The sequence below is a fragment of the Echiichthys vipera genome (genome assembly GCF_963691815.1).
Source record: "Echiichthys vipera genome assembly, chromosome: 7".
Taxonomy (NCBI): domain Eukaryota; kingdom Metazoa; phylum Chordata; class Actinopteri; order Perciformes; family Trachinidae; genus Echiichthys; species Echiichthys vipera.
In genome coordinates, this window is record NC_139832.1 from 656,857 (window position 1) to 680,470 (window position 23,614).

A 23,614-nucleotide genomic window follows, 5' to 3' on the forward strand; every position below is an offset into this window, starting at 1 on the left:
AAGATCTGAGTTTCAGACGCGTGAGACGACTTTAGACAACGAGCCGTGATCCAACTCTGAAGTGTGAAATCATCTGGACCCTCTGAGAGGAAACAGTAAATAATAAACGGTGTGTTTCGTACAACGGTGTGGTGACGTCTCTCATTTTAAAGTGTTTAGAATTCAGTTTATTTTGAGTAAATGTTCGTCGTGCTGTTGAATTATTATTCATTTAATTATTAGCAACACTAGTGACTGTTAAGTGAACTGCAGTCAGCGTCCTGTTGTCTGCAGACCCTCTGCCTATTAATGAATTTATTTATTTATACATTTGTTCATTTATTTAGTAATTAATTTAGCATTTATTTATTTATTTAGTCCTGTATTTATTTTAACATTAATTTTTTTTTTAATTGATTAATTTAGCATTTATTTATTCATACATTCATTCATTAATTTATACAATAATTTATTTATTTAGCATTTATTTATTTATTCCTGGATTTATTTATGTATTTATTTGTACATGTATTCATTTATTTATTTATTTATACATTTATTCATGTTGTTATACCTTTATTAATTAATTAGTTTATTTGTTTTACATTTATTCATTAGTTTATTTATTAATTGATTCATTTAGCATTAAGTAATTAATTTATTCATGTATTAATACATTTATTCATTCATTTATACATTTATTTATTTATTTATTTATTTATTTATTTATACCTTTATTAGCTAATTAGTTTATTTGTTTTACATTTATTCATTAGTTTATTAATTTATTTATTTATTTATTGAGACTTAAATCATGTTTAATCCTCCAGAAGTGAAGAGAAGATGACATTTTTATATTTTTTATTTAACTCTGTTGTGTTCTCTGTTTCATATTCACCTTTAAAACAGTTTTTTTAATATTTAATCCTGTGAAAATAAAAATAAAAGTAAAAGCGGAACCTTTGAGGGGGAGTTTAGGTACCTTCCTTTTTGACGCGACACCGGAAACTCCCGCTCTTGTTTTGAAACGCTCTTCCGGTTGTGAGGCCGCAGATCTTCGTTTGAGAAGAGGACAAATACCAACAGCAGCGGGGTAAAGTTCGCATTTATGGAGTTTATCGTGTTTGTTTCGCTGTTTGCTTCAAAGTTTCATTGATTTCACTTCAGAGTGTCGTCGTGTTTGTGTTTCTGAGCTAACTGCTAACAGCTAACGGCTAACAGCTAAAGGCTAACTGCTAACTGTCTGTTCACCAGGGTCCAACACAAAAACAGCTCTTTTAACTTTAATCTTCGTGTTATTCTTGTTTTAACCCTTGTGTCCATGTTTTAGTGTAACACGTTTAAACTTTAACGTTGTCTTAATTATTCGGCGCTTTGTTTGAGTCGTTTTATGTTTATATTTTTATTATTTTTCGGTGTTATTTTATGATTTACTCATTGGATTTTGTCTGTTTCTGCCGTTAGTTGCTCGTCACTTTTGATCCTTTTAGTCTTTTAAATGTTTTATCTTCTATTGATTTATTTTTCTAGTCTATAAACTCTTCTTATTATGCATATTTCATGTTTAATGCTTTGAGCTGCATTTAAAGGTCCTTTGTAAGTTATTTGTATTAACTTGTGTTGTGGTTCATTCTTATTTAGGTGGATTATGAGCAGCACCTGGATGACGTGAGTCCGGATTAGAGGAGGTTTTAGAGTCTGGACCCGGTGTTTGAACCACAGGAGACCATGGAGGAGCCAGTTTCAGGCAGCCCCTGTTCCTCTGAGCCGGACAGCCCTGGAGGTCTGAACCGAGGCTGCCTCCTGGACCCCGCTGACGTCCTCTACCATGATCTCTCCATCATCGTCCCAGAAACACCCAGGTAACACTCACATGCACGCGTCTGACATCATCATAAATACACAAACACAATAGGTGCGTTTCCACTCTGGTCAGCTGCCCGGAATGAGGCGGGTCTATCTCTAATGTGCATGTGAGTCTCTCAGGAGGCTGTAGACCAGGTAGAAAACGTCCCTGTGGGAGAGCAGGACCTCTATTGTCCCCTGAGATTTACCCGGTTGCTGATTGGATGGAGCTCTCAGCAGGATGTGACATGTGGTCAAACAGACGCCTCAACAACACGGAGAAGAAGAGGAGACACATTTATCCAGTGCAGAAGAAGAACACAGGAAATGATCTGTGAAAGGACTCTGCATTGAATCAAGCTACAGTGTTTCCCCTCCCATCATATTACAACAGCCCCCCCCCCCCCCCCCCCCCTTCCTGAACGTCAAGTTAATTATATTTAATAGTGTTTGGTGAAGAGCATCAGATCCAACAGGAGTCGTTTCTGGATCCTTCACTAAACAAACAAACAGCCTCCTGTTTTTATCGGAGTGTAAATTCTGTCTCTACACGGTCGCGTGTTTCCAACTCTCAGAAAACTGCGACAGCGTTGGAGATTCACTTGAGGCGAAAAACGAAACTGAAACCCACTCATTTTGCATCTGTTTTTAGTAATTTTGCTTACGTTTCCACTCCTAACTGGAAAAACGAAACTGAAACTTCTCAGAGATCCTTTATTATTTAGTTTGAGAACAAAAAACAACTGAAACAGAATCAAACAAAGTGAAATTCTTTCTTTATTTGTTGATTTTTGATTGAACTTTGTTCTGATTCTGTTCTGTGGATTATTTTTTTTTTAAATATAGTTTTTAATAAAGATTCTTCAAATTCAACCTTTATTATATTTGGTGATTGAGTATTTCATTAACATGTGAGTTGCAAATGGGAGCAGTTTTGTTTGAAACACAACACTGTGTGTTTATGTTTATGTTTGTGTGTTTCAGCCCTCAGCTCGGCAAACGGAGGAGACGGCGTCGCCTCGCAGACGCACACTTCAGTCCGGTCAGTATGAACAGACGTCGGTGCGTTCGTCCTCTCCGTCTGCAGCTCTGCGTGTCCTGACGCCGTCTGCTGTGTCTCTGTTCTCAGGTGGCCGTCAGCGAATCTCCGGCTCGACCGCAACTTTCCCAGAGATCCAAACGCAGACGTTTGGCCGCCACGACGGGAGAGCCCAGCGTCGGCTTTGTCCCCGCTTCGTCTCTCCGGACTTACGCCCTGGACAGCTGGCTGGAGGCGCCGCTGTCGACCGCTTCCTGCTCCTCTTCCTCGTCTTCTTCAACCTCGTCATCGTCCTCCTCGTCATCGTCTTCCTCGTCATCGTCCTCCTCGTCCTCCTACCTCACACCGGTATCAGAGGAGGAAGTGGAAGTAGAAGCCAGTCCTGCTTCTCTCAGCCAGAGGTTGAAGCAGTCAAGAAGTCTGACACCGGCGGCGGTGGCGGCGTCCACCTCGTTCAGCTCTCTGTCCTTCCTGACGGCAGAGGAGAGAAGATGGCTGAACGGCGACCAAGGAAACCCGTCACCAGGTGATGAGACGAGTAGATGTTTCCCTTCTCTTCACTCTGTAATCTGCCCTGTCCCCTTCACGGTGCGTCCCCAGCGTGAAGGCCGGTTGTGCGCTTCATAGACGCAGCAGAGACCAATGAACTGACTAAAACTGAAACACTTAACTTTTTATGACGTGTACTAAGCTATTAAAATAATAATTGACACATTTATAGATTTAAACATCATGTCATTAATGTTAGACACAGGCTGATCTTTCCTTAAGTCAGCTGTTCATTAGTGTGTGTGTGTGTGTGTGTGTGTGTGTGTGTGTGTGTGTGTGTGTGTGTGTGTGTGTGTGTGTGTGTGTGTGTGTGTGTGTGTGTGTGTGTGTGTGTGTGTGTGTGTGTGTGTGTGTGTGTGTGTGTGTGTGTGTGTGTGTGTGTGTGTGTGTGTGTGTGTGTGTGTGTGTGTGTGTGTGTGTGTGTGTGTGTGTGTGTGTGTGTGTGTGTTCGTGTTCTCCTTCAGCTCCAGAGGAGATCGTCATCAGTGACGATGACGAGGCGTTGGTGCGTTCAGCTCAGGAGGAGGAGGATGCGGTGTTGGCTCGCAGCCTGCAGGTACGATGATCAGAGAGGAAACACTCACCTGTGCAGAGGGGGTGTGTTCATGTGTGTGTGTGTGTCTTCTGCTCATTCAGGCCCAGTTTGACCAGGAGGAGTCGCACAGCAGACACCGTTACCATCATCACCACCATCATCTTCATCAGCATAGCCACCACGGGGTGAGACACACCGTTGCCCTGACAACGGGTCTAATGTATCTTATAAAGTGTAACTCCGACGTAAACTCCTCCTCCAGGGTCTTTAATCCTCAGTAACCATGGAGACAGTTTTTATTAAGGTAGAAATCCAGGAGAGATGCTAACAGCCGGACGTGGCTAACAGTGATTAGCTCGGGGCAGCACGGTGAAGGCATTCAAAGGTCTTTTTTAACCACTAATGCTGCTGAAAATAACAGCAAACCTCTGCAGCAGCATGAGAAGAGTCCCTACACACACACACACACACACACACACACACACACACACACACACACACACACACACACACACACACACACACACACACACACACACACACACACACACACACACACACACACACACACACACACACACAACAAAGCACCAATGGGCTCCTTCCTTTGGGACTGACTTTGGTTTGAATTGGAAAAGTCTGGAAAAGTGGAAAGTGCTTGAATGTGTCCAAAAGTCGGCCATTTTCCCCGATGCTCCCTCGACCTGTCGCCCCCTTTCGCTCGTGACATGTCGGTGCCGTCAACATCGAGAGAATCTGGACGCTGTCAGGCTTTCACGGCGCAGCGAGCGCGTATTGTGTGTTCGTGTTGATTTCCGCTGCACCGTCGGCGTCATTCGCGCTGCAAATTCACATCGTTCTGCTGACCGTGTATTTTTTATCCACGCGGCGTGAAGTGACCTGAACATTTGAACAGGAAGTGCTTTAATAACCGAGGTGGACTCTCTCTGCAGTTCCCCTCCTACATGGAGCCCAGCTGGATGCCTCACCTCCTGGCCGCCGTCTCTCCTGGGGTCGCCTTCGACGCCGGTGAGATCAGAACCGCACAACAATCACATTTAACTATGAAAGGACTCACACATTTAAACATCAGCTGTTATTTTGTTTCCTGTGGCTGCGTCACAATAAAAGCCCGACACTGATAACAGCGGGGGTGTTTCCACAGATCTGATTGGTCAGCTGAGAAGACGTGGGCGGGGCAGGAGGAGGAACGCCCACCCTGAGCTTTCAGAGGACCTTCAGGGAAACGACTACGAGGTGAGGAGGAGGACGGAGCACGGGCTTTTACTGTTCTACACATTTATACTCTTTTACTTTGTTTCCCTTCAGCTTCAAATGAAAACACTTTTCTTAGATCCACAATAAAAAACACGTGTGACGTCAAAGTTCAAAGTGTTTCTTCATTAAATCCATGAGTAATCCTTCCTGAATAGTTCATAATGAGAGAACAATGATATTAGGGACGCACCGACCCGATATTTAGACCCGATCTTGACAAAGGAGCTGGAGTGATTTTGGTTCCTCTCGTCTTCCCTCTGAACACTTGGACGCGCTCGGTGTTCACACTTATGCGTCGGCTCCGTTTTGTGCTTTTAAAGTGATTAATAGATTGTTGAGGAGAGGAGGAACGCGGCCTCTCACAGCGCGTCGGTGCGTGGAGATGAGAGAGAGGGCGCCGTCCGACTCTACAGACACGGAGTAACTTCTGTGTTTGCTGCCGTTGAGTTTTGTGGAAGGCGACGGCGTCAGGAGCGGATCACTTTTGTCCAGTCTGAGTACGAGCCGCCGTCACGGTGAACAACGGCGGAGAAAACGTATCATGATGGAGCGGCGACACTGGAACATGTGGGAAAAGGAAACAGCAGCTCCTCAGCGCTGTGAGAGACGAGGTTTTCCTGCGTGTCGTGTACCGAGGCCTCCCTCTGTTAGAGCCCACGCAGCACCAACAGTGAAGCGTTCCTCGATTAGTGACGTCAACAACAAAGACTCGAGTACTCCAGTAATCGTGCCCGTCCTCAGTATTGAGACTGGGAACGTTGCATCGGTGCATCCCTACATGATTTTATTAACCCTTAGACTGTTTTGTGTCGACCGCGGGCTCATTTTGCCCCTTTGCTTGTCTTTCAGGCTCTTCTGGCGTTCGAGGAGCGTCAAGGATCCGTCTTGTCCAAAAAGCTGAGTCAGAGAGAAATCCAGAGGTTTCCCACCAAAACCTTCCAGACGGCGGCGGGCGGGAACACTCAGTGAGTGCAGGCTCACTGTGGAGGTTTACTGTGATGCACTGATGCTAACTCACTGATGATGATTGACAGGTGTCAGATCTGTTTCTGTGACTACACCGACGGAGAGAAGCTGAGGATTTTGCCCTGTTTCCATGACTACCACGTTCAGTGCATCGACCGATGGCTGAAGGTAACGACCGCTGCTCTTCTCCTTTACTCTCGTGTCTCAATAATTTACTATTTAAACAATTTCAAAGTGTTCAGTAAACTTCTCTGTGACTCAAACAGGTTTAAAGACAAACAGGTGAATTTCTAACTGAAGCAGAGATAATTATGTATTTCCCGTGAGAACAAACCAAACTCTGCAGAGTGATCAGGGAGGTGACGTTGTGTTAAACATGAAAAACTAAACATGGAGGCGTTCACCAGGACTTCCTGTTTCTAACATCTCCGTCACTACGGCAACCGCCCTCCTTAAAGCGGAGCTCGGTGAAGTGGCGTTAACAACGGGCTACTTTCAGCTCAGATGCTGAAAGTAGCCCGTAAACTTATTCTCGTGACAAAACAACTTAAACAGACGCAAAACACCACAAAAACATCCATCACAGCAACTCCTTCAGCTGCTCACGTCTCCATGGAAACAACTGACTGTTTACCGTCGCACAGTGTGACGATCAGACACACACACACACACACGATCAGACACACACACACACACACGATCAGACACACACACACGATCAGACACACACACACACGATCAGACACACACACACGATCAGACACACACACGATCAGACACACACACACGATCAGACACACACACACACACACGATCAGACACACACACACGATCAGACACACACACACACACACGATCAGACACACACACACGATCAGACACACACACGATCAGACACACAACACACACACACACACACACACACACACATACATGATCAGACACACACACACACGATCAGACACACACACACACACACATACACGATCAGACACACACACACACGATCAGACACACACACACACACACACATACATACACATGATCAGACACACACACATACATGATCAGACACACACACACACACTTTCAGACACACACTTTCAGACACACACACGTTCAGAAACACACACGTTCAGAAACACCCGTGTTTGATGAATCAGTTCTTCTTCGCTGCTCTAAAACAGCAGCCTACACAGGAAGTAGAGATGGAATCGACTGTTTTTACAGCAGAGAAGAAGAAGAATCTGTTAGCAGAGAGGCTAACGTTAGCAGAGAGGCTAACGTTAGCAGAATGGCTAAGGTTAGCAGAGAGGCTCACGTTAGCAGAGAGGCTAACGTTAGCAGAGAGGCTCACGTTAGCAGAGAGGCTCACGTTAGCAGAGAGGCTAACGTTAGCAGAGAGGCTTACGTTAGCAGAGAGGCTCACGTTAGCAGAGAGGCTCACGTTAGCAGAGAGGCTCACGTTAGCAGAGAGGCTCACGTTAGCAGAGAGACTAACGTTAGCAGAGAGGCTAACGTTAGCAGAGAGACTAACGTTAGCAGAGAGACTAACGTTAGCAGAGAGACTAACGTTAGCAGAGAGGCTAATGTTAGCAGAATGTCAGTGATTTTAACATTTTTGAAGGTGTCGATAAAGTTGACCAAACAATGTCAGATGTCTTTTATCTAAGCTCAGTTTCGTAAAGAACTCTCTGAACTCTGAACTCTGCGTGTGATGAAAGTAACGCCCGTCTCCTCTGACAGGACAACGCCACCTGTCCCATCTGCAGAGCCAACCTGGCGGACGGCGGCGGCGCCCTCGCCCCCCAGCACCTCTGACCTCCGGCCGAGGCCGAGGCGGCGTCGGCGTCTCTGCTGTTTTCTACTGCGAGCTGACGGGTTTGTGTTTGACCAAGGACGACTCAGCGGCTTTTATCGTTTTTATACTTTTATTTAATCGTTTGTTCGTCGGTTCAGAGTCGACGGGAACAGAAGCAGGAACCCTTCAGAGCTGCTGCAGGTTCAGACTTTTGTCTCCATGACGACGGACTGAAATAAATCTCAACATTTTTCCTCTTAACGTTTCTGTTTCTGTTTTTATTCCAGCAGCTCAGAGCGCCGTCCCGTCCAGAGTCAGTCTCACTCCTCGTAGTAGCGTTTCTTCATGGCTCGGTATTTCCTCAGGTAGTAAAGCGCCTCCAGCTCTCGGGCCACGAACTCTCCTCGAGCGACCATCTCCTTGATCCGCTCGGGCTCCTGCACGCTTTTGTTTTTGGTGAACGCCGCTCTGAGACGGTCCCTGAAGTAGTCTCCTCCCTTAGGATAGTCCCGCCCGAGGTAGAGCAGCTGTGGAGACACACGGGGATTTAGTTTAACGTCATTCACGTTTATGCTCCTAGAGGACACTTTAACACACGTTTATGCTCCTAGAGGACACTTTAACACATGTTTATGCTCCTAGAGGACACTTTAACACATGTTTATGCTCCTAGAGGACACTTTAACACACGTTTATGCTCCTAGAGGACACTTTAACACACGTTTATGCTCCTAGAGGACACTTTAGCACACGTTTATGCTCCTAGAGGACACTTTAACACACGTTTATGCTCCTAGAGGACACTTTAGCACACGTTTATGCTCCTAGAGGACACTTTAACACACGTTTATGCTCCTAGAGGACACTTTAGCACACGTTTATGCTCCTAGAGGACACTTTAACACACGTTTATGCTCCTAGAGGACACTTTAACACACGTTTATGCTCCTAGAGGACACTTTAGCACACGTTTATGCTCCTAGAGGACACTTTAGCACACGTTTATGCTCCTAGAGGACACTTTAACACACGTTTATGCTCCTAGAGGACACTTTAGCACACGTTTATGCTCCTAGAGGACACTTTAACACACGTTTATGCTCCTAGAGGACACTTTAACACACGTTTATGCTCCTAGAGGACACTTTAGCACACGTTTATGTTCCTAGAGGACACTTTAACACACGTTTATGCTCCTAGAGGACACTTTAGCACACGTTTATGCTCCTGGAGTCACACTTTAACACACGTTTATGCTCCTAGAGGACACTTTAACACACGTTTATGCTCCTAGAGGACACTTTAGCACACGTTTATGCTCCTAGAGGACACTTTAACACGTTTATGCTCCTAGAGGACACTTTAGCACACGTTTATGCTCCTAGAGGACACTTTAGCACACGTTTATGCTCCTAGAGGACACTTTAACACACGTTTATGCTCCTAGAGGACACTTTAACACACGTTTATGCTCCTAGAGGACACTTTAACACACGTTTATGCTCCTAGAGGACACTTTAGCACACGTTTGTGCTCCTAGAGGACACTTTAGCACACGTTTATGCTCCTAGAGGACACTTTAACACACGTTTATGCTCCTAGAGGACACTTTAGCACACGTTTATGCTCCTAGAGGACACTTTAGCACACGTTTAGGCTCCTAGAGGACACTTTAACACACGTTTATGCTCCTAGAGGACACTTTAACACACGTTTATGCTCCTAGAGGACACTTTAACACACGTTTATGCTCCTAGAGGACACTTTAGCACACGTTTGTGCTCCTAGAGGACACTTTAGCACACGTTTATGCTCCTAGAGGACACTTTAACACACGTTTATGCTCCTAGAGGACACTTTAGCACACGTTTATGCTCCTAGAGTCACACTTTAACACACGTTTATGCTCCTAGAGGACACTTTAACACACGTTTATGCTCCTAGAGGACACTTTAGCACACGTTTATGCTCCTAGAGGACACTTTAACACGTTTATGCTCCTAGAGGACACTTTAGCACACGTTTATGCTCCTAGAGGACACTTTAACACACGTTTATGCTCCTAGAGGACACTTTAGCACACGTTTATGCTCCTAGAGGACACTTTAACACACGTTTATGCTCCTAGAGGACACTTTAACACACGTTTATGCTCCTAGAGGACACTTTAGCACACGTTTATGCTCCTAGAGGACACTTTAACACACGTTTATGCTCCTAGAGGACACTTTAGCACACGTTTATGCTCCTAGAGGACACTTTAGCACACGTTTGTGCTCCTAGAGGACACTTTAGCACACGTTTATGCTCCTAGAGGACACTTTAATACATGTTTATGCTCCTAGACTTTAAAGACACACTTCAGTAACTCAGGGTTGGCCAAAAAATCCATTCATGTTACTGTGATTCCGAACCGATTCATAACTTCAAAAAATGGAAGTTAGTGGAAGTTAAATGTTACTAAATGACATTTGGTCACAGGTGCTACATCTTAGCAATCAGTTAAAAATAAAGTATAATCTAATTTTATTCCATAATTAGGATTTATCATAATTTAATGTTCGGGTGCTTGAAAACCTTGAAAATGGTTGAATTTTAATCTGATATCAAGGTTTGAAAAGTGCTTAAATTATGGATAAAGTGCATTTCTTTCATAACAAATAGTTCATTTCTTATTCTTATGAAACCATTTTAATCTTTTAATGGAATAAAAAAGGGGAAATAATCATTTTAATGTGTATTCGTAGTAATATGTAACTAATCTCAGCCCTGAGGTGCAGGAGAAGCTTAAACGTGACCGTGGAGCAGATGCACGAACCCTGAACGTTTGATCCAAACACTAAAATATAAAAAAATATAAAATATATAAATATAAAATAAGTTCACATGAAGAAAAGCAGCAAATCTTTATTTCTGAGGCTGATTTTGTTTCATTTAACGACTGAAAACATAAAAAATGAGTCGTTTTAATGAATAAATGTATCGTTTCATACTTTAATCTCATCCTGGTGAGAAAACTTTAGTGTTTTAAAAATGTGTTTTAGTTAAAACATAAAAAAGAAACAAACTAAAATCAAGTTTTATTTCTTTTTCTTTGATCAATAAAAAAAATCACCTTTATTAATAAATGCAGATCTTTATTTTTTTCTGCATTAAATTAAATATTCACTTTAATTATAACCTGATTTAAACTGATGAATAAAAACATAAAAACTTATTAAATTGAATATAAACTTAATCTTTTTTGAGTTATTGTTCACTAAACGACGTCTTTGAGAAAAGAAAATCCAAACTCACGTTTTTGTAAAGTCGAACGACTTCGGCCCTCAGAGGATTCGCCATCGTCCAGAGGCTGAAACACGCCGGCGTTAATATTCACAAACATAAACACGTTATTATTAATATCTGTTATTAAAAAAGGTTATTTTATGTGTTCAGTTCATTTACAGAAGATTAATAACTGATATTCTGTCGACATCAAACATTAAATAAGGTTTAAACACAAAGTGGAGAATAAAAAACAATAAAAACTCAAATTTTATACACGTAAAAGAATTAAAGATTATAAAATTATGTTTTATAACCTCAGTTTATTCAGAACTGCTGTGAAATCACATTTCAGTGTCTGACATTAGTGCATTTATTTTTACATTTAAACACATTTCAACTTATATTTTTATTTGTTTTACTTATTTATTATATTATATCGTTATAAATGGTAGAAAATATTTCTACTTTAGAATTTTTAATATTGTAAAATGAATATTTTCAGATTTATTTTTCTTCTAATTTATTTGTAATTATAAATATTTTTATTTGTTTTACTAATCTTTTATTTACACTTGTTATAAACTGTTAAACATTTCTACATTATTTTTTAAAATAAATAGATTTATTTCTATTTTTATTATGGTTTATTTGCATATATAAATATTTGCCCTGAATTGCCCCCCGGGGACAAATAAAGTTTTTTTAATTGAATTGATTTGTATTTGTTATAATATTATTTACACTTTATAAAACTGTAAAATATATTTCTACATAATTATATATTTAATATTGTAAAATTCACATTTTCAGATTTATTATAATTTATATTCTAGTTTGGAGCAGCTTTAATGTTTAATGTCACAATATTAAAAATAAATATAAAACTAATAAATAATTTTCATATTTTAGATTTTATTATTATTCGATTAAGATCAAATTAAACTATTTTCATTATTAACTAAATTAATCAGATGTTTTTCATGGTTTAAATTTTATTCTACATTAAAATAATAAATAATAATAAAACACCAGAAACCTTTGAGTGTTGTTTTATTGTAGAATAATTAATTTAAATGTTTCTGCAGGTGAGCTGAAGCTGTTTTGTTTTTAATGTCACTTAAAAATAGATTTAAATTTAAAAAGGGAAGAATATAAAATACTTAAATAATAAAAACATAAAGAAGTTCAGGTTTTAAACATAACTGCGTCCTGGAGCTCATGAAGTGAAGCTGGTTTATGTTTTATTATTAATGTAAAAACTTATTTTAATTTAAAAAAATTGAGTTAATTTAAAATGTTTAAGAACATTTAATATATTGTTCCTGTCATTCTTATATTTTATATTTAAGAATGTATTTTATTCATTTATTGTTTATTTTGTTCACATGTTTTGTTGTTTTTTGCTGCTTCTTAAATTAAAATGAGACAAATTTAAAAGAGTTAAATAATAAAAACATAAAGAAGTTCAGGTTTTAACATTAACTGCGTCCTGCTGCACAAATGTTTATTTTATTAATATAAAAATGAGGAAAAGTGTAAAAATATGAAGATAATCAGAATAAAAACGTTTTTAAATGAGATTTAAACGCAACAAACAAGAAACTCAACGTTTTTAAACTTTAACGGTCGAGAAGCGAAAACATGCAACACAAACGCGACTTTAACGTTTATTTAAAGTGTATTTAAAGTTTGTTTAATGTTTAGTTAGTTTGTTTAATGCTTAATTACAGCGTGTTTACAGTTTATTTACAGTGAAAGTGTTTTCTCACCTCGACTTCTTCAGTTTCTGCAGCTGCGGAACTTTCGTCACTGACGCAAAGTTCACTTTACACCAGCTGAGCTAACGGCTAACAGCCAACGGCTAACTAGCTAACGGCTAACAGTTGTTAGCTTAGACACAGCTGTTAGCTTTGACACAACTGCTAGCTTTGACACAACAGTTAGCTGTTATTATCTGTTAGCTCTGACACAACTGTTAGTTGTCATTGGCTGACACCTGTTATTGGCTGTTAGCTGTTAGCTTCGGCGCAACAGTTAGCCGTTATTGGCTGTTAGCTATCAGCTGTTATTGGCTGTTAGCTTCGGCGCAACAGTTAGCTGTTATTGGCTGTTAGCTATCAGCTGTTATTGGCTGTTAGCTTCGGCGCAACAGTTAGCTGTTATTGGCTGTTAGCTATCAGCTGTTATTGGCTGTTAGCTTCGGCGCAACAGTTAGCTGTTATTGGCTGTTAGCTATCAGCTGTTATTGGCTGTTAGCTTTTACACAGCAGTTAGCTGTTATTAGCTGTTAGCTGTTATTGGCTGTTAGCTGTTATTGGCTGTTAGCTGTTTATTACGGCAGCCCTAAAGGGTCAAACATACATGGATTTATTTCGCGGTAACGAGATGATTCATTTATTAAATCACTGCATCAACGTCTTTCTTCTGTCACAGGTCACGTTAGTGACGTCGCGAACAATCAGGTGTTACAGCGTCTTTGGTTAACCGTGTTTTTACAGTTAAACTTTAGTTCCGGGTGCAAAAGTCAAAGAGTAAGAACACGCAGAGATGGTAATCCTCCCAAACACACACGACGGGTCCGCGGCGCGTTTGAACTGAATTTACTGCTTTTAACTTTAAAAACGTTCAATTTAACGTGAAGACGGACGAGAAACTTCAGAACCGAACAAATATAACTTTAAATATAAATTTAAAATTTAAATAAAAATGCTCTTTATTCGTTTAAAGTGACACAAAAAGCATCTTTTGTTACCCTCAAAGCAATTTCAGTCAAAAACAACTGGACTGGTTGTTTGTCTAGGAAGACGTTTCACCTCTGATCCAAGAGGCTTCATCAGTTCATGTACGCATCTGACCAGGACCAGGACCAGGACCAGGACCAGGCTGGGACTGGTCCAACTAACTGGTGTGGAGATCCAGGTATTTAACCTCTCACAGGCCGATGATGTCACTGACACCCTTTGTGCTCCAAGTGCCCACGCCCGTCGTCAGAGTGACAGTCGGTGGTGGGCAGTTGGTTTCGACGTCGTTAGTGCTCTATTGAGTCTGAACGACAGTCGTTGGGGTCACCCGGGCCATGTGTGAACAGTTGTCCTTTGAGGTTAGATTGTTGAATCTCCTGGGAAGGGATGAAAGGGCGGCATTGTAAATTGGAGATAAGTGGTGTCTCAGACCCCCTCCTCTGTTTAGCGATGGTTTCTCCACTTTTACATAGATGCTTCTTTTACTCCTCTTTCAAACCATCTGTCCTCTCTGTCCAGGATGTGGACATTGCTGTCATCAAAGGAGTGGGCTTTCTCCTTGAGGTGTAAGTGGACAGCCGAGTCCAGGCCTGAGGAGTTAGCTCTCCTGTGTTGGGCCGTGCGTTTATGCAGTGGTTGTTTTGTTTCTCCAATGTAAAGATCTTTGCATTCCTCGTTGCATTGGACAGCATAAACCAGGTTGCTTTTGTGGTGGTGTGGTGTTCTGTCATAGGGGTATACAGAAAACCCACTCACACGGATCAATATCTACTTTTCGACTCTCACCACCCTTTGGAACACAAGCTTGGCGTTATCAGAACACTGCAGCACAGAGCTGATAACGTACCCACTAGCTCACAAGCTCAAGGGGAAGAACGCAAGCACCTGAGAGGCGCCCTCACAACTTGTGGCTACCCCAGCTGGACCTTTGTTAAAACGGCAGCTGCCTCCAGAAAGAAAACCAAAGTGGTTGAGAAAGAAAAAGATAACAGGAGAAACAACATAGTCATCCCATATGTGGCTGGGGTATCGGAGAAACTCAGGAGGATTTTCAACAAACACTGCATCCAGGTGTATTTCAAACCCGGTAACACACTCAGACAGAGACTAGTACATCCGAAGGACAGAACACCACACCACCACAAAAGCAACCTGGTTTATGCTGTCCAATGCAACGAGGAATGCAAAGATCTTTACATTGGAGAAACAAAACAACCACTGCATAAACGCATGGCCCAACACAGGAGAGCTAACTCCTCAGGCCTGGACTCTGCTGTCCACTTACACCTCAGGGAGAAAGCCCACTCCTTTGATGACAGCAATGTCCACATCTTGGACAGAGAGGACAGATGGTTTGAAAGAGGAGTAAAAGAAGCCATCTATGTAAAAGTGGAGAAACCATCGCTAAACAGAGGAGGGGGTCTGAGACACCACTTATCTCCAATTTACAATGCCGCCCTTTCATCCCTTCCCAGGAGATTCAACAATCTAACCTCAAAGGACAACTGTTCACACATGGCCCGGGTGACCCCAACGACTGTCGTTCAGACTCAATAGAGCACTAACGACGTCGAAACCAACTGCCCACCACCGACTGTCACTCTAACGACGGGCGTGGGCACTTGGAGCACAAAGGGTGTCAGTGACATCATCGGCCTTATGAGAGGTTAAATACCTGGATCTCCACACCAGTTAGTTGGACCAGTCCCAGCCTGGTCCTGGTCCTGGTCCAGTCCCAGCCTGGTCAGATGCGTACATGAACTGATGAAGCCTCTTGGATGAGAGGTGAAACGTCTTCCTAGACAAACAACCAAGTCCAGTTGTTTTTGACTGAAATTGCTTTGAGGATAACGACGACCTGGACGAATGAGAACATTCACAGGCCCATCTTTTGTTACATTTTCAATATGAATCTTTATTTATTTCTTAGACAAAATCTTCTGAATAAAAACATGATCGAGGCACAAGAGGAGAAAGAGTCCGAGCGGCTCCAGACGCGCTTCCTGTTTGACTTCTGTTCTTCAGACCGAGAGGCGGCCATGACGGTTCGTCTTCTCCTGCAGCGTTCGAGACTCTGCACTTTGTTCTGGTTCTCAGACCTCTGGGGTTCAGGGGTCGAGGGTCAGTAGTTGGTCTTGAGCCGGCGGTTCTCCTCCCTCAGCTTCTCCACCTCCTCCACCAGAGACTCGTTCACAGAGTATTTCTCGATCAGACCGTGGATCTCGTTCTGAAACACGACACAAAACATCAGCCACGTTTCCTCTAAAACGCTGTAAAATCACAGAGAAGCTGTAAAATCACCCTGTTCATTCTGCTGCACGCAGAAACCCTGACGTGTTTTTAAGAGTCTGACCAGTTTCATCAGTGACACTTTAACGTTTACGGCTCTGATTTAAAGACGGCGACGGTGAACAGAGTCAGAGTCGCTCTCAGGCTTCAGGATCACTTGAGCGCCATAAGCTGTGTTTACATGAGGAGCGGCCGTTTACAGAAAACATAAGAAGTCACGGGTCAAACAACAGTAAATCTATTGTTTTCGTAAATACGTTTCTGTTGTGCTGAGACCGTAATCACAAACGTGTTGGGGCTCAGAGTCGGTCCTAACGCTTCCTCATCACCGTGACTCCTGCAACAGTTGCACTGGTTTCACGTTGAAACCACAGCGGAGAGAAAAGCCGTCGTACCAGCTGGATGTAAAACTGTCGCACCATCTCCACCTGCAGGTTGACGATGTCTCTGTGACAGGTGTCCCTGAAGAAGAAGAAGAAGAAACATCATCCTCATCATCATCATCAGTGCTGCTACGAGCTTTTATTCAACAGGAAGTGCACAGATGGGGGACGCACCTGAAGTCCTCCAGAGTCTCGTGGATCATGTTCTGGATGAAGTGGATCTGCAGCGAGCTGAGAGGAGCGGCGCCCCCCTGCCCCACCGCCTCTACGATGTTTTGGGAGAGAGAGGAGGAGACGGCCGCCGACAGAGACGGACCTGAAGGTGCAGACAGGAAGTTACACACACACACACACACACACTTCTGTCCTGGGTGCTGAGTCCATATTTATCTATTATTTATAAGAGCAGATTTTAAAGATTCAGCACTTCAGCGTCTCTACCTGCTGTGGGGGGCGGAGCTCCCTGAGCAGGTGAGTCGTAGCTCAGCTGAGCTTGAATCCCATTGGCTCTCCTGAGGCCGGGCTCAGGGGTGAAGAAGGGCGGGGCCGCCTGGCTGTGATTGGCCTGCTGGGCTCCTGTGGGCGGGGTCTGCCCCTCCCCCTCCAGGCTGGAGCTGCTCGCCTGTCAATCAAGAGAGAGTTAGCGACGTCACATCTTCATCTTTGTGAAGTCGCTGTGGCGTGAAGCAGACGGAGGTGAGCGGCACCTTTCTGGGGTCACACGTGTCGGCGGCTGCGGCGGGGAGCGGCTCCTCCTCTTTGATGGCAGGAGGAGTCTGGAAGACGGACAGCGGGCTGTAGCAGCGTCCTGCTGCGGCTCCGAGGGGCGTTCCCAGAGGCGTCTTACGGTGCGAGGCGGCTCCTGCATTAGAGTCTGAAACACAACGATTCGTCTCCATGACAACGTTCGTAGAAACCAAGTGAATCAGTTTAGTGACGGTCGGCAGGAAGAAGATCTCTCATCTGAAGAGACTTCAGTCCGTGCTCGTTCGGTTCCTCAACGCTGACAGACGTGAACGAGACCAAACATCTGAGTGTGATAAGAAATATTAACACCAGCAGCGTGTCATCACAGTACAGTCCCCGACAACAGCCCCGACAACCATCCTGACAACAGCCCCGACAACCACCCTGACAACAGCCCATTGTAGACGAGGAGCCTTTCTGTTCTCCGTCAGTAATAAGAAACGCTGTGATGAGGCCGGTGACGATGTGATTGTGGTTTTAGATCTGTTCAGTCCGTCTTTCAAACAGTTGAAGACTGATTTGAGCTTGCAGCTGTGACTCCTGCAGTCGTTTGTCTCAGGATTAGATGGTGATTGTAACCTTTCCCACTAAAGACGGAAGCATGATGTTCCCGCAGAGACACTGAAGACTTTTTAAAACTCCCAAAACACTCAACACCTGGAAACACGTTAGGATTTGGAGTTTTCAGTCATTCTAAGAGAAACCAGCAGAAACAGCAGAGTGACGCGTGCCTGACCTTCTCTGACCGGGGAGAAGATGTCCAGACTGGCCCGACCGATGACCTGCTGCCCCTCGCCCTCCCTGGACATCTCCAAACTGGTAACTATGGAAACACAGCATCAAAGTTAGTCCGGCACCAGCAGCTTCTGTCAAACGTCACGTCGACTTCTTGTTGTTACCGTGTGTCCGTCCAAACAGCGCGTCTGTGGTCGTGCCCTGGGTGCGGGAGTCTGGAGGAGACAGGACGAAAGGTTTCACTGTGGGAACGTTTACGATCGTCTCTGTAAACACGCGGATCACGTGACTCTGAACTCTGACCTTCTCGAGCAGGAGAGAAGACGTCCAGACTGTTTCGGCCGATGCTGCTGAACTTCTCTGCGACAGGAAGCGGCTCCGTCCCCCCCGGCTGCCCCTCAGCCTCCCGGGACATCAGCTCAGCTCCAGGGCGCCCTGCGGGACACAACGCCGTCTTCTCAGTTCAGACCAAACATCACGGCAACGTAGCGCTGCAGCTAGCTTTCATCAACAATCAACGTGCAATCAATACTTTTATCTTTCGGTGTTTGGTCAAAATAGTGAAAAATATTCAGACCACGACTCGAATCTTCCGTCGCCAACGTCATGTGACTCGTTCTCAGGGAACCAGTGAGAAGAACTCACCTGTGCCTGTCACCTGTCTGTGGGGGGCGGGGCCTGTGCTGGGGGCGGAGTCTGTCTGGCTGGTTGACAGCTTCACTGAGGATCTCTTGGTGCTGGAGATCTTGGTGGAGCCGAGTCGACTGGACTGAACCGCAAGAGACAGAACGCACGATAGTTCAAAGGTTTCTGCGTTCACACGTGAAAACACCCGAGTTCTGTCGTGCTCCTTCATTTTCTCACACACTCGATTCATAAAAACATGGAGAAAATAGAGTTCTTTGTCTGTTTTGAGATAAATAGACCCCGGTGACTCCTTTGAACTTGAATCATCCGTCTGTCTGACATGTGTGCGTGGTGTGTTGTACCTTGTTTTTGCTGGTGTTGCTATGGAAACGCAGGCAGGTGACGGAGGTTTTGTGCGCGGCCGTGATCCTGGTGGGGGCGCTGGAGTTCCTCAGGTCGTACTGGTAGATCTTTCCCTGAGTGGATCCCACGACCAGACCGGTACCGTCCGGGGTGAAGTCCACCGAGGTCAGAGGGCTGTCGACCCGGATCGACCTCAGGACGCTGCAGGTGCACACACAGGCACGCACGCACACACACAAAAAATATTTAGGGTTTCAGCATCTTTAAAGAAGACGTTGTTGTCTTCAGTGTGTCCTCTCTTACATCCTGCTCGTCGTGTCGTAGCACACGATCTTCTTGTCCAGACCGACGCTGACCACCAGCAGCTCGCTGGCGGGGGAGAAGGCCAGGCCGGAGCCGGGGGCCTTGTGGGCGCCGTCGAACACGTGGAGCTCCTTCTGGGTGTTGGAGTCCCACAGGACGACGGTGCCGCTGTCAGACACGCTGCCCAGCAGGGAGCGCTTCAGCGAGGACAGCCTCAGGTCGTGGACGGGCTGAAGGAGGAGGTTTGGATGTGAAAGATGAAGCATGAAGCATCTCAAAACCACGGTTTGTGCAGCGGTCTGACCTGGTTGCTGCCGTGTCCGAAGGCTTTGCTGGACAGGTTGGTGGTCAGACTGTGGAGGACCAGATCCCCACTGGTGGAGCCGGAGGCCACGTAGCTGTCGTTGGCGTTAAAGGACACGCAGGTCACCTCTTCTTTATGGTCCTGAGAGACGCAGAGACGGAGGGCGTCACCGCAAACCTGACGGCTCACTCTGATGCTCCCTTCACACGGCAGCTTTAATGCTCATGTCTGTTCACATTAGTCTTTAAACACCGCTGTGAACCGCATGAGCAGCTGATCACTGATGACATCACGCCGCAACGGTGTTTACGGAAGAGAACGTGGCAACGGCAACAGGTGTTATAGGACTTTAGGGTTAATGCTAAAAACAGTGTGAGGAGGGGGCCGTGAGATCAGGAAGGAGGAAGAGGAGAAAGAATTCAGATTCTAATGATGAGGTCTAAACTTCCCTCTCCCTTCACTGCCGTCCTCCATGTTTGTTTGGATTCTGTTCCTGTGGCACACTTTGTTTTTATTCTATCAACTTTATTTGTCATTCGTTTCCAGCTCAGTGCAGCGCGGCTCAGAATGACGTTAAAGTCTCATTAAATGCGACCCGACTGTTCACAGATCGAGGTCACATTGAACCTCCTTGGCCTCATTCTGATGGAAAACGTCAGACTCAACGGGACTTGTGCCGTTCACACTCGGGTCAGAGATGAGCGGAAACATCAGAACCAGGATTGGAGCTGCAGTGTGAGTGTCTTCTTACCTTGAGGGAGCGGTGCAGTCTCTTGGTCTTCAGGTCCCAGATGTGGACGCCGTGATCCAGACCTCCACTGACCAGGAACTGAGAGGACGCGCTCAGACACACACGGGTTTGTTTTTTCTGAACGGACAGAAGAGAAAGAGGTGAGGGGGGGGGGGGGGGGGGGGACTGCATCCACAGCTAAAGAGCCCAGGAGAGTCAAACGCTGCACTCACCCCCTCGCCCAGCTCCACCACGGGAACAGGAGTGGACTTGAGGCTGGAAACCACCAGTTTGTCTCCGCTGCTGCTGGCACTGACCAGGTACTGGTCTGAACACGGGTCAAGGCTGCGTCCTCTTTATCATCAGGGATTCTCTTTGTTTACATTTGTTTAAATGAGAAACACTCGACGGTGACATTTACTCGGCTTCACAGCTGCATTCTGATGTTTGGAGACGTTTTGGGGAAACAAGCTCCAGAATGTTCTGTAGCTCTGAGAAAGGCCGACACGGAGCCGTGCTGAGGCTGCGAGGCGGGTTTTTAAGTTGGTTTTTTTTAGGTTTTTAACTGTGATGAGCATTTTTAACGACGCCATCACATCTCTCCAGTTTCAGCCTCGCTCCACCGGCTCCCTGAGCGTTTAGGAACTGATTTTAAGATTTTACTGATCTCTTTAAAGGCTCAGCCCCAGAATCCACCTCAGACACACTGAGCCCACACGAGCCTGTTGTTCCAGGGCCGCGGCTCAGAACCAGAGATGACCGCGGCGCTCTGACAGAGGCGCTTAGGAACGACCTGCCCCTGGAGGTGAGGCTTCTTTAAAATCACTTTTTAAAGACTTGCCTTCCTTTGATGCCGTCTTTTTATCCTTTCATCTCATTGATCTCTCTTTGAAAGCACCTTAAATTAATTAACTAACAAACTAAAAAGAATTTCCTTTGTCCTCTTTACACTTTTATACAATGATGCGTAATGTACGGTCATGTTCTACTATTATTACTATTTGTTTATACTGTGTAATATATATGTGTGTGTGTGTACTTTTTGCTGTCAAAGCACTTTGTAAACTGCTGTTTTTAAAGGTGCTCTACAAATAAAGTCGGATATTTTCTGACATTAACGATGAATGAAGGCGATAATCAGCAGATTATTCAACATTTATCTATGAATCAAAGTGAGACTTCACCAATTTGAATCCAGCTCTGTGTCGTGTCCGTGTGAGCAGATGAGACCTGCTGGAGACACCGTTCACCTGCCCACACGGACACGACACAGAGCTACGACACAGAGCTACGACACAGAGCTACGACACAGAGCTACGACACAGAGCTACGACACAGAGCTACGACACAGAGCTACGACACAGAGCTACGACACAGAGCTGGTTTAATCAGCTAACTCTCTCTCTCTAAGGAGCCGCTCCCTCAGGATACTGTTGGAGCTCCAGCACGCCTGCGTGACAGGGTGACTGCTGCTGTGAGGGTTGAACTGCTCCAGAGGCGCCATGGAAACCGCATCCCAGATCTTCACACAGTCTCCTGTCGACACCAGGCGAGGCACCTCCTCCATGGCAACGCCTGGACACACACACACACACACACACACACACACACACACACACACGCACACGCACACGCACACGCACACGCACACACACACACGGTCCTGTACGTCAGTGAAACAAACACTGACAGGGAACATTTACTGCACAATAATCACATTTAGCTGCTTAAACTTTTACTTAAGTTTTTAATGTCAGTTAGAAAATGACTTATTTTACTTCTATAAACTGTAATAAACTAATAAAGTGACTCAATCAAAGTAATGTCACCATCAGTGCTAATAATATAAATAATATCACTGTGTTCTCTGTGTTACTCATTTAAAGTTCTGCATTTCATTTGTTATTGTCCTGCACTCAAACCTTACATTCAGAATACAGATTATTAAACATTATATTCTTCTCTTTCAGGCTTTACCAACAAACTTTGCTGCAAAAAAGGCTAATTTTTTAAAGCACAGCTCCAGTTTTTCATCTTCATCCAACACAAAGAAATGAGCAATAATGGAAGACATTCAGTAAAAATACAGTCCTCAAATCATCATAAACTGGGCAAAAACACATCAAGTTAATCTCCATCTGAGCCGGGTCACACATCAAACAGATGTCATACAGATATTTAAATGAATGCAGCATTTTTAATAGTTAAAAACACTGAAGATTACACTTTTATTTAAGTTTTGAAGTTAGAAAATGACTTGTTTTACTGCAGTAAAGTGTCTGAACGCCGCTGATAAACTGTGACTAAAGGAAAGTGAGTTAATAAAGTAAGAAGTGAACTGACAGAGGAGATAAAACGGTTTAATGAGTTGATTTGTTAAAAACAGCTGAGCTGGTTGAAGCTAACGCTGACCGTTAGCAGCAGTTGAGTCTCAGCCGGTTTGAACTTCACGAACATTAAAAACGTTAAAAACGTTAAAAAATCCCGTTAAAAAACGAAACTCAGCGCTGATTCATGAGAAAAGATGCAAAAGTTTCCGTGTGTCGCGTTAAATTTGTCAAACTCACCGAGAAAGATGATTTAAGAACTGATCAACTTTGTTTGGGGAAATTAACCGCCTCTTCTTCTTCTACTGTTGCTGTTGCTGTTTCTCTCTTCTTCTTCTTCGTTTGCTTTATTCGCGGTTGGCTTCTATAGTCAGCGCAATACCGCCAACTACTGGACTGAACTATAATATATTAAAAAATTAAATTAAATTAAATTAAATAAACCACTACTACTACTGGACTACACTAAAACATATTTATAATTAAATTAAATAAAATGTATGTGTGTATATATATTAAAGCAGTGTTTTTAAAGTAGTGTATTTTAAAGCAGTGTCTATTATAACATGACTTTAGTCTCAATAAATAAAATAATAAATCCATAAATACATGTATGAATACATACAGGAATAAATAAAAACAAATACAGGTATGAATAAATAAATAAATAACATGCTTAGGTTTATTTTCTTCATTTTTTAAACCTAATTTTATTTGTATATGTATTTCTGTGTCCATAGCTTAATGAGGTAGGTTTCATTTATTAATTTATTAATTTATTTATTTATTTCTGTATTCATTGA

The 23,614-nt window shown here is 43.8% G+C and overlaps 3 protein-coding genes across 3 annotated transcripts; 1 reads left to right on the top strand and 2 right to left on the bottom strand.

The window, feature by feature from the left end:
• The first annotated feature begins 989 nt into the window (after positions 1–989).
• Positions 990–8,073, top strand: LOC310949214 (uncharacterized protein). The gene is made up of 11 exons (XM_083916571.1): positions 990–1,072; positions 1,621–1,841; positions 2,809–2,866; positions 2,954–3,389; positions 3,877–3,968; positions 4,049–4,132; positions 4,901–4,976; positions 5,113–5,204; positions 6,075–6,190; positions 6,260–6,359; positions 7,938–8,073. The coding sequence occupies exons 2-11, from the start codon at positions 1,708–1,710 to the stop codon at positions 8,010–8,012; spliced, it is 1,263 nt and encodes a 420-aa protein (XP_083772697.1). The 5' UTR covers positions 990–1,072; positions 1,621–1,707; the 3' UTR covers positions 8,013–8,073.
• Positions 8,074–8,091: 18 nt separating this feature from the next.
• On the bottom strand, positions 8,092–13,726 carry lyrm5b (LYR motif containing 5b). Its single transcript, XM_083916572.1, has 3 exons — positions 13,032–13,726; positions 11,290–11,344; positions 8,092–8,519 (listed from the first exon to the last, which is right to left on the bottom strand). The coding sequence occupies exons 2-3, from the start codon at positions 11,332–11,334 to the stop codon at positions 8,313–8,315; spliced, it is 252 nt and encodes an 83-aa protein (XP_083772698.1). The 5' UTR covers positions 11,335–11,344; positions 13,032–13,726; the 3' UTR covers positions 8,092–8,312.
• Positions 13,727–15,966: 2,240 nt separating this feature from the next.
• Positions 15,967–23,143, bottom strand: nedd1 (NEDD1 gamma-tubulin ring complex targeting factor). The gene is made up of 16 exons (XM_083916588.1): positions 23,052–23,143; positions 21,916–22,059; positions 20,718–20,812; positions 20,506–20,622; positions 19,755–19,895; positions 19,451–19,680; positions 19,147–19,348; positions 18,803–18,926; positions 18,461–18,592; positions 18,322–18,372; positions 18,159–18,245; positions 17,383–17,549; positions 17,117–17,297; positions 16,850–16,991; positions 16,688–16,754; positions 15,967–16,230 (listed from the first exon to the last, which is right to left on the bottom strand). The coding sequence occupies exons 2-16, from the start codon at positions 22,049–22,051 to the stop codon at positions 16,126–16,128; spliced, it is 1,977 nt and encodes a 658-aa protein (XP_083772714.1). The 5' UTR covers positions 22,052–22,059; positions 23,052–23,143; the 3' UTR covers positions 15,967–16,125.
• Positions 23,144–23,614: the final 471 nt, after the last annotated feature.

Bases quoted from the DNA above. Each gene is read 5' to 3' on its own strand.
- LOC310949214 (XM_083916571.1), top strand. From the start codon at position 1,708: ATGGAGGAGCCAGTTTCAGGCAGCCCCTGTTCCTCTGAGCCGGACAGC. The intron at 1,842-2,808 runs GTAACACTCACA...TGTGTGTTTCAG, and splicing joins ATCGTCCCAGAAACACCCAG to CCCTCAGCTCGGCAAACGGA. The intron at 4,977-5,112 runs GTGAGATCAGAA...GTGTTTCCACAG, and splicing joins TGGGGTCGCCTTCGACGCCG to ATCTGATTGGTCAGCTGAGA.
- nedd1 (XM_083916588.1), bottom strand. From the start codon at position 22,051: ATGGAGGAGGTGCCTCGCCTGGTGTCGACAGGAGACTGTGTGAAGATC. The intron at 20,813-21,915 runs GTATCCTGAGGG...ACCCGTGTTCAG, and splicing joins GGCGTGCTGGAGCTCCAACA to ACCAGTACCTGGTCAGTGCC. The intron at 19,349-19,450 runs GTAAGAGAGGAC...GTGCACCTGCAG, and splicing joins TACGACACGACGAGCAGGAT to CGTCCTGAGGTCGATCCGGG.
- lyrm5b (XM_083916572.1), bottom strand. From the start codon at position 11,334: ATGGCGAATCCTCTGAGGGCCGAAGTCGTTCGACTTTACAAAAAC. The intron at 8,520-11,289 runs GTGAGTTTGGAT...GTGTCTCCACAG, and splicing joins TCGTTCGACTTTACAAAAAC to CTGCTCTACCTCGGGCGGGA.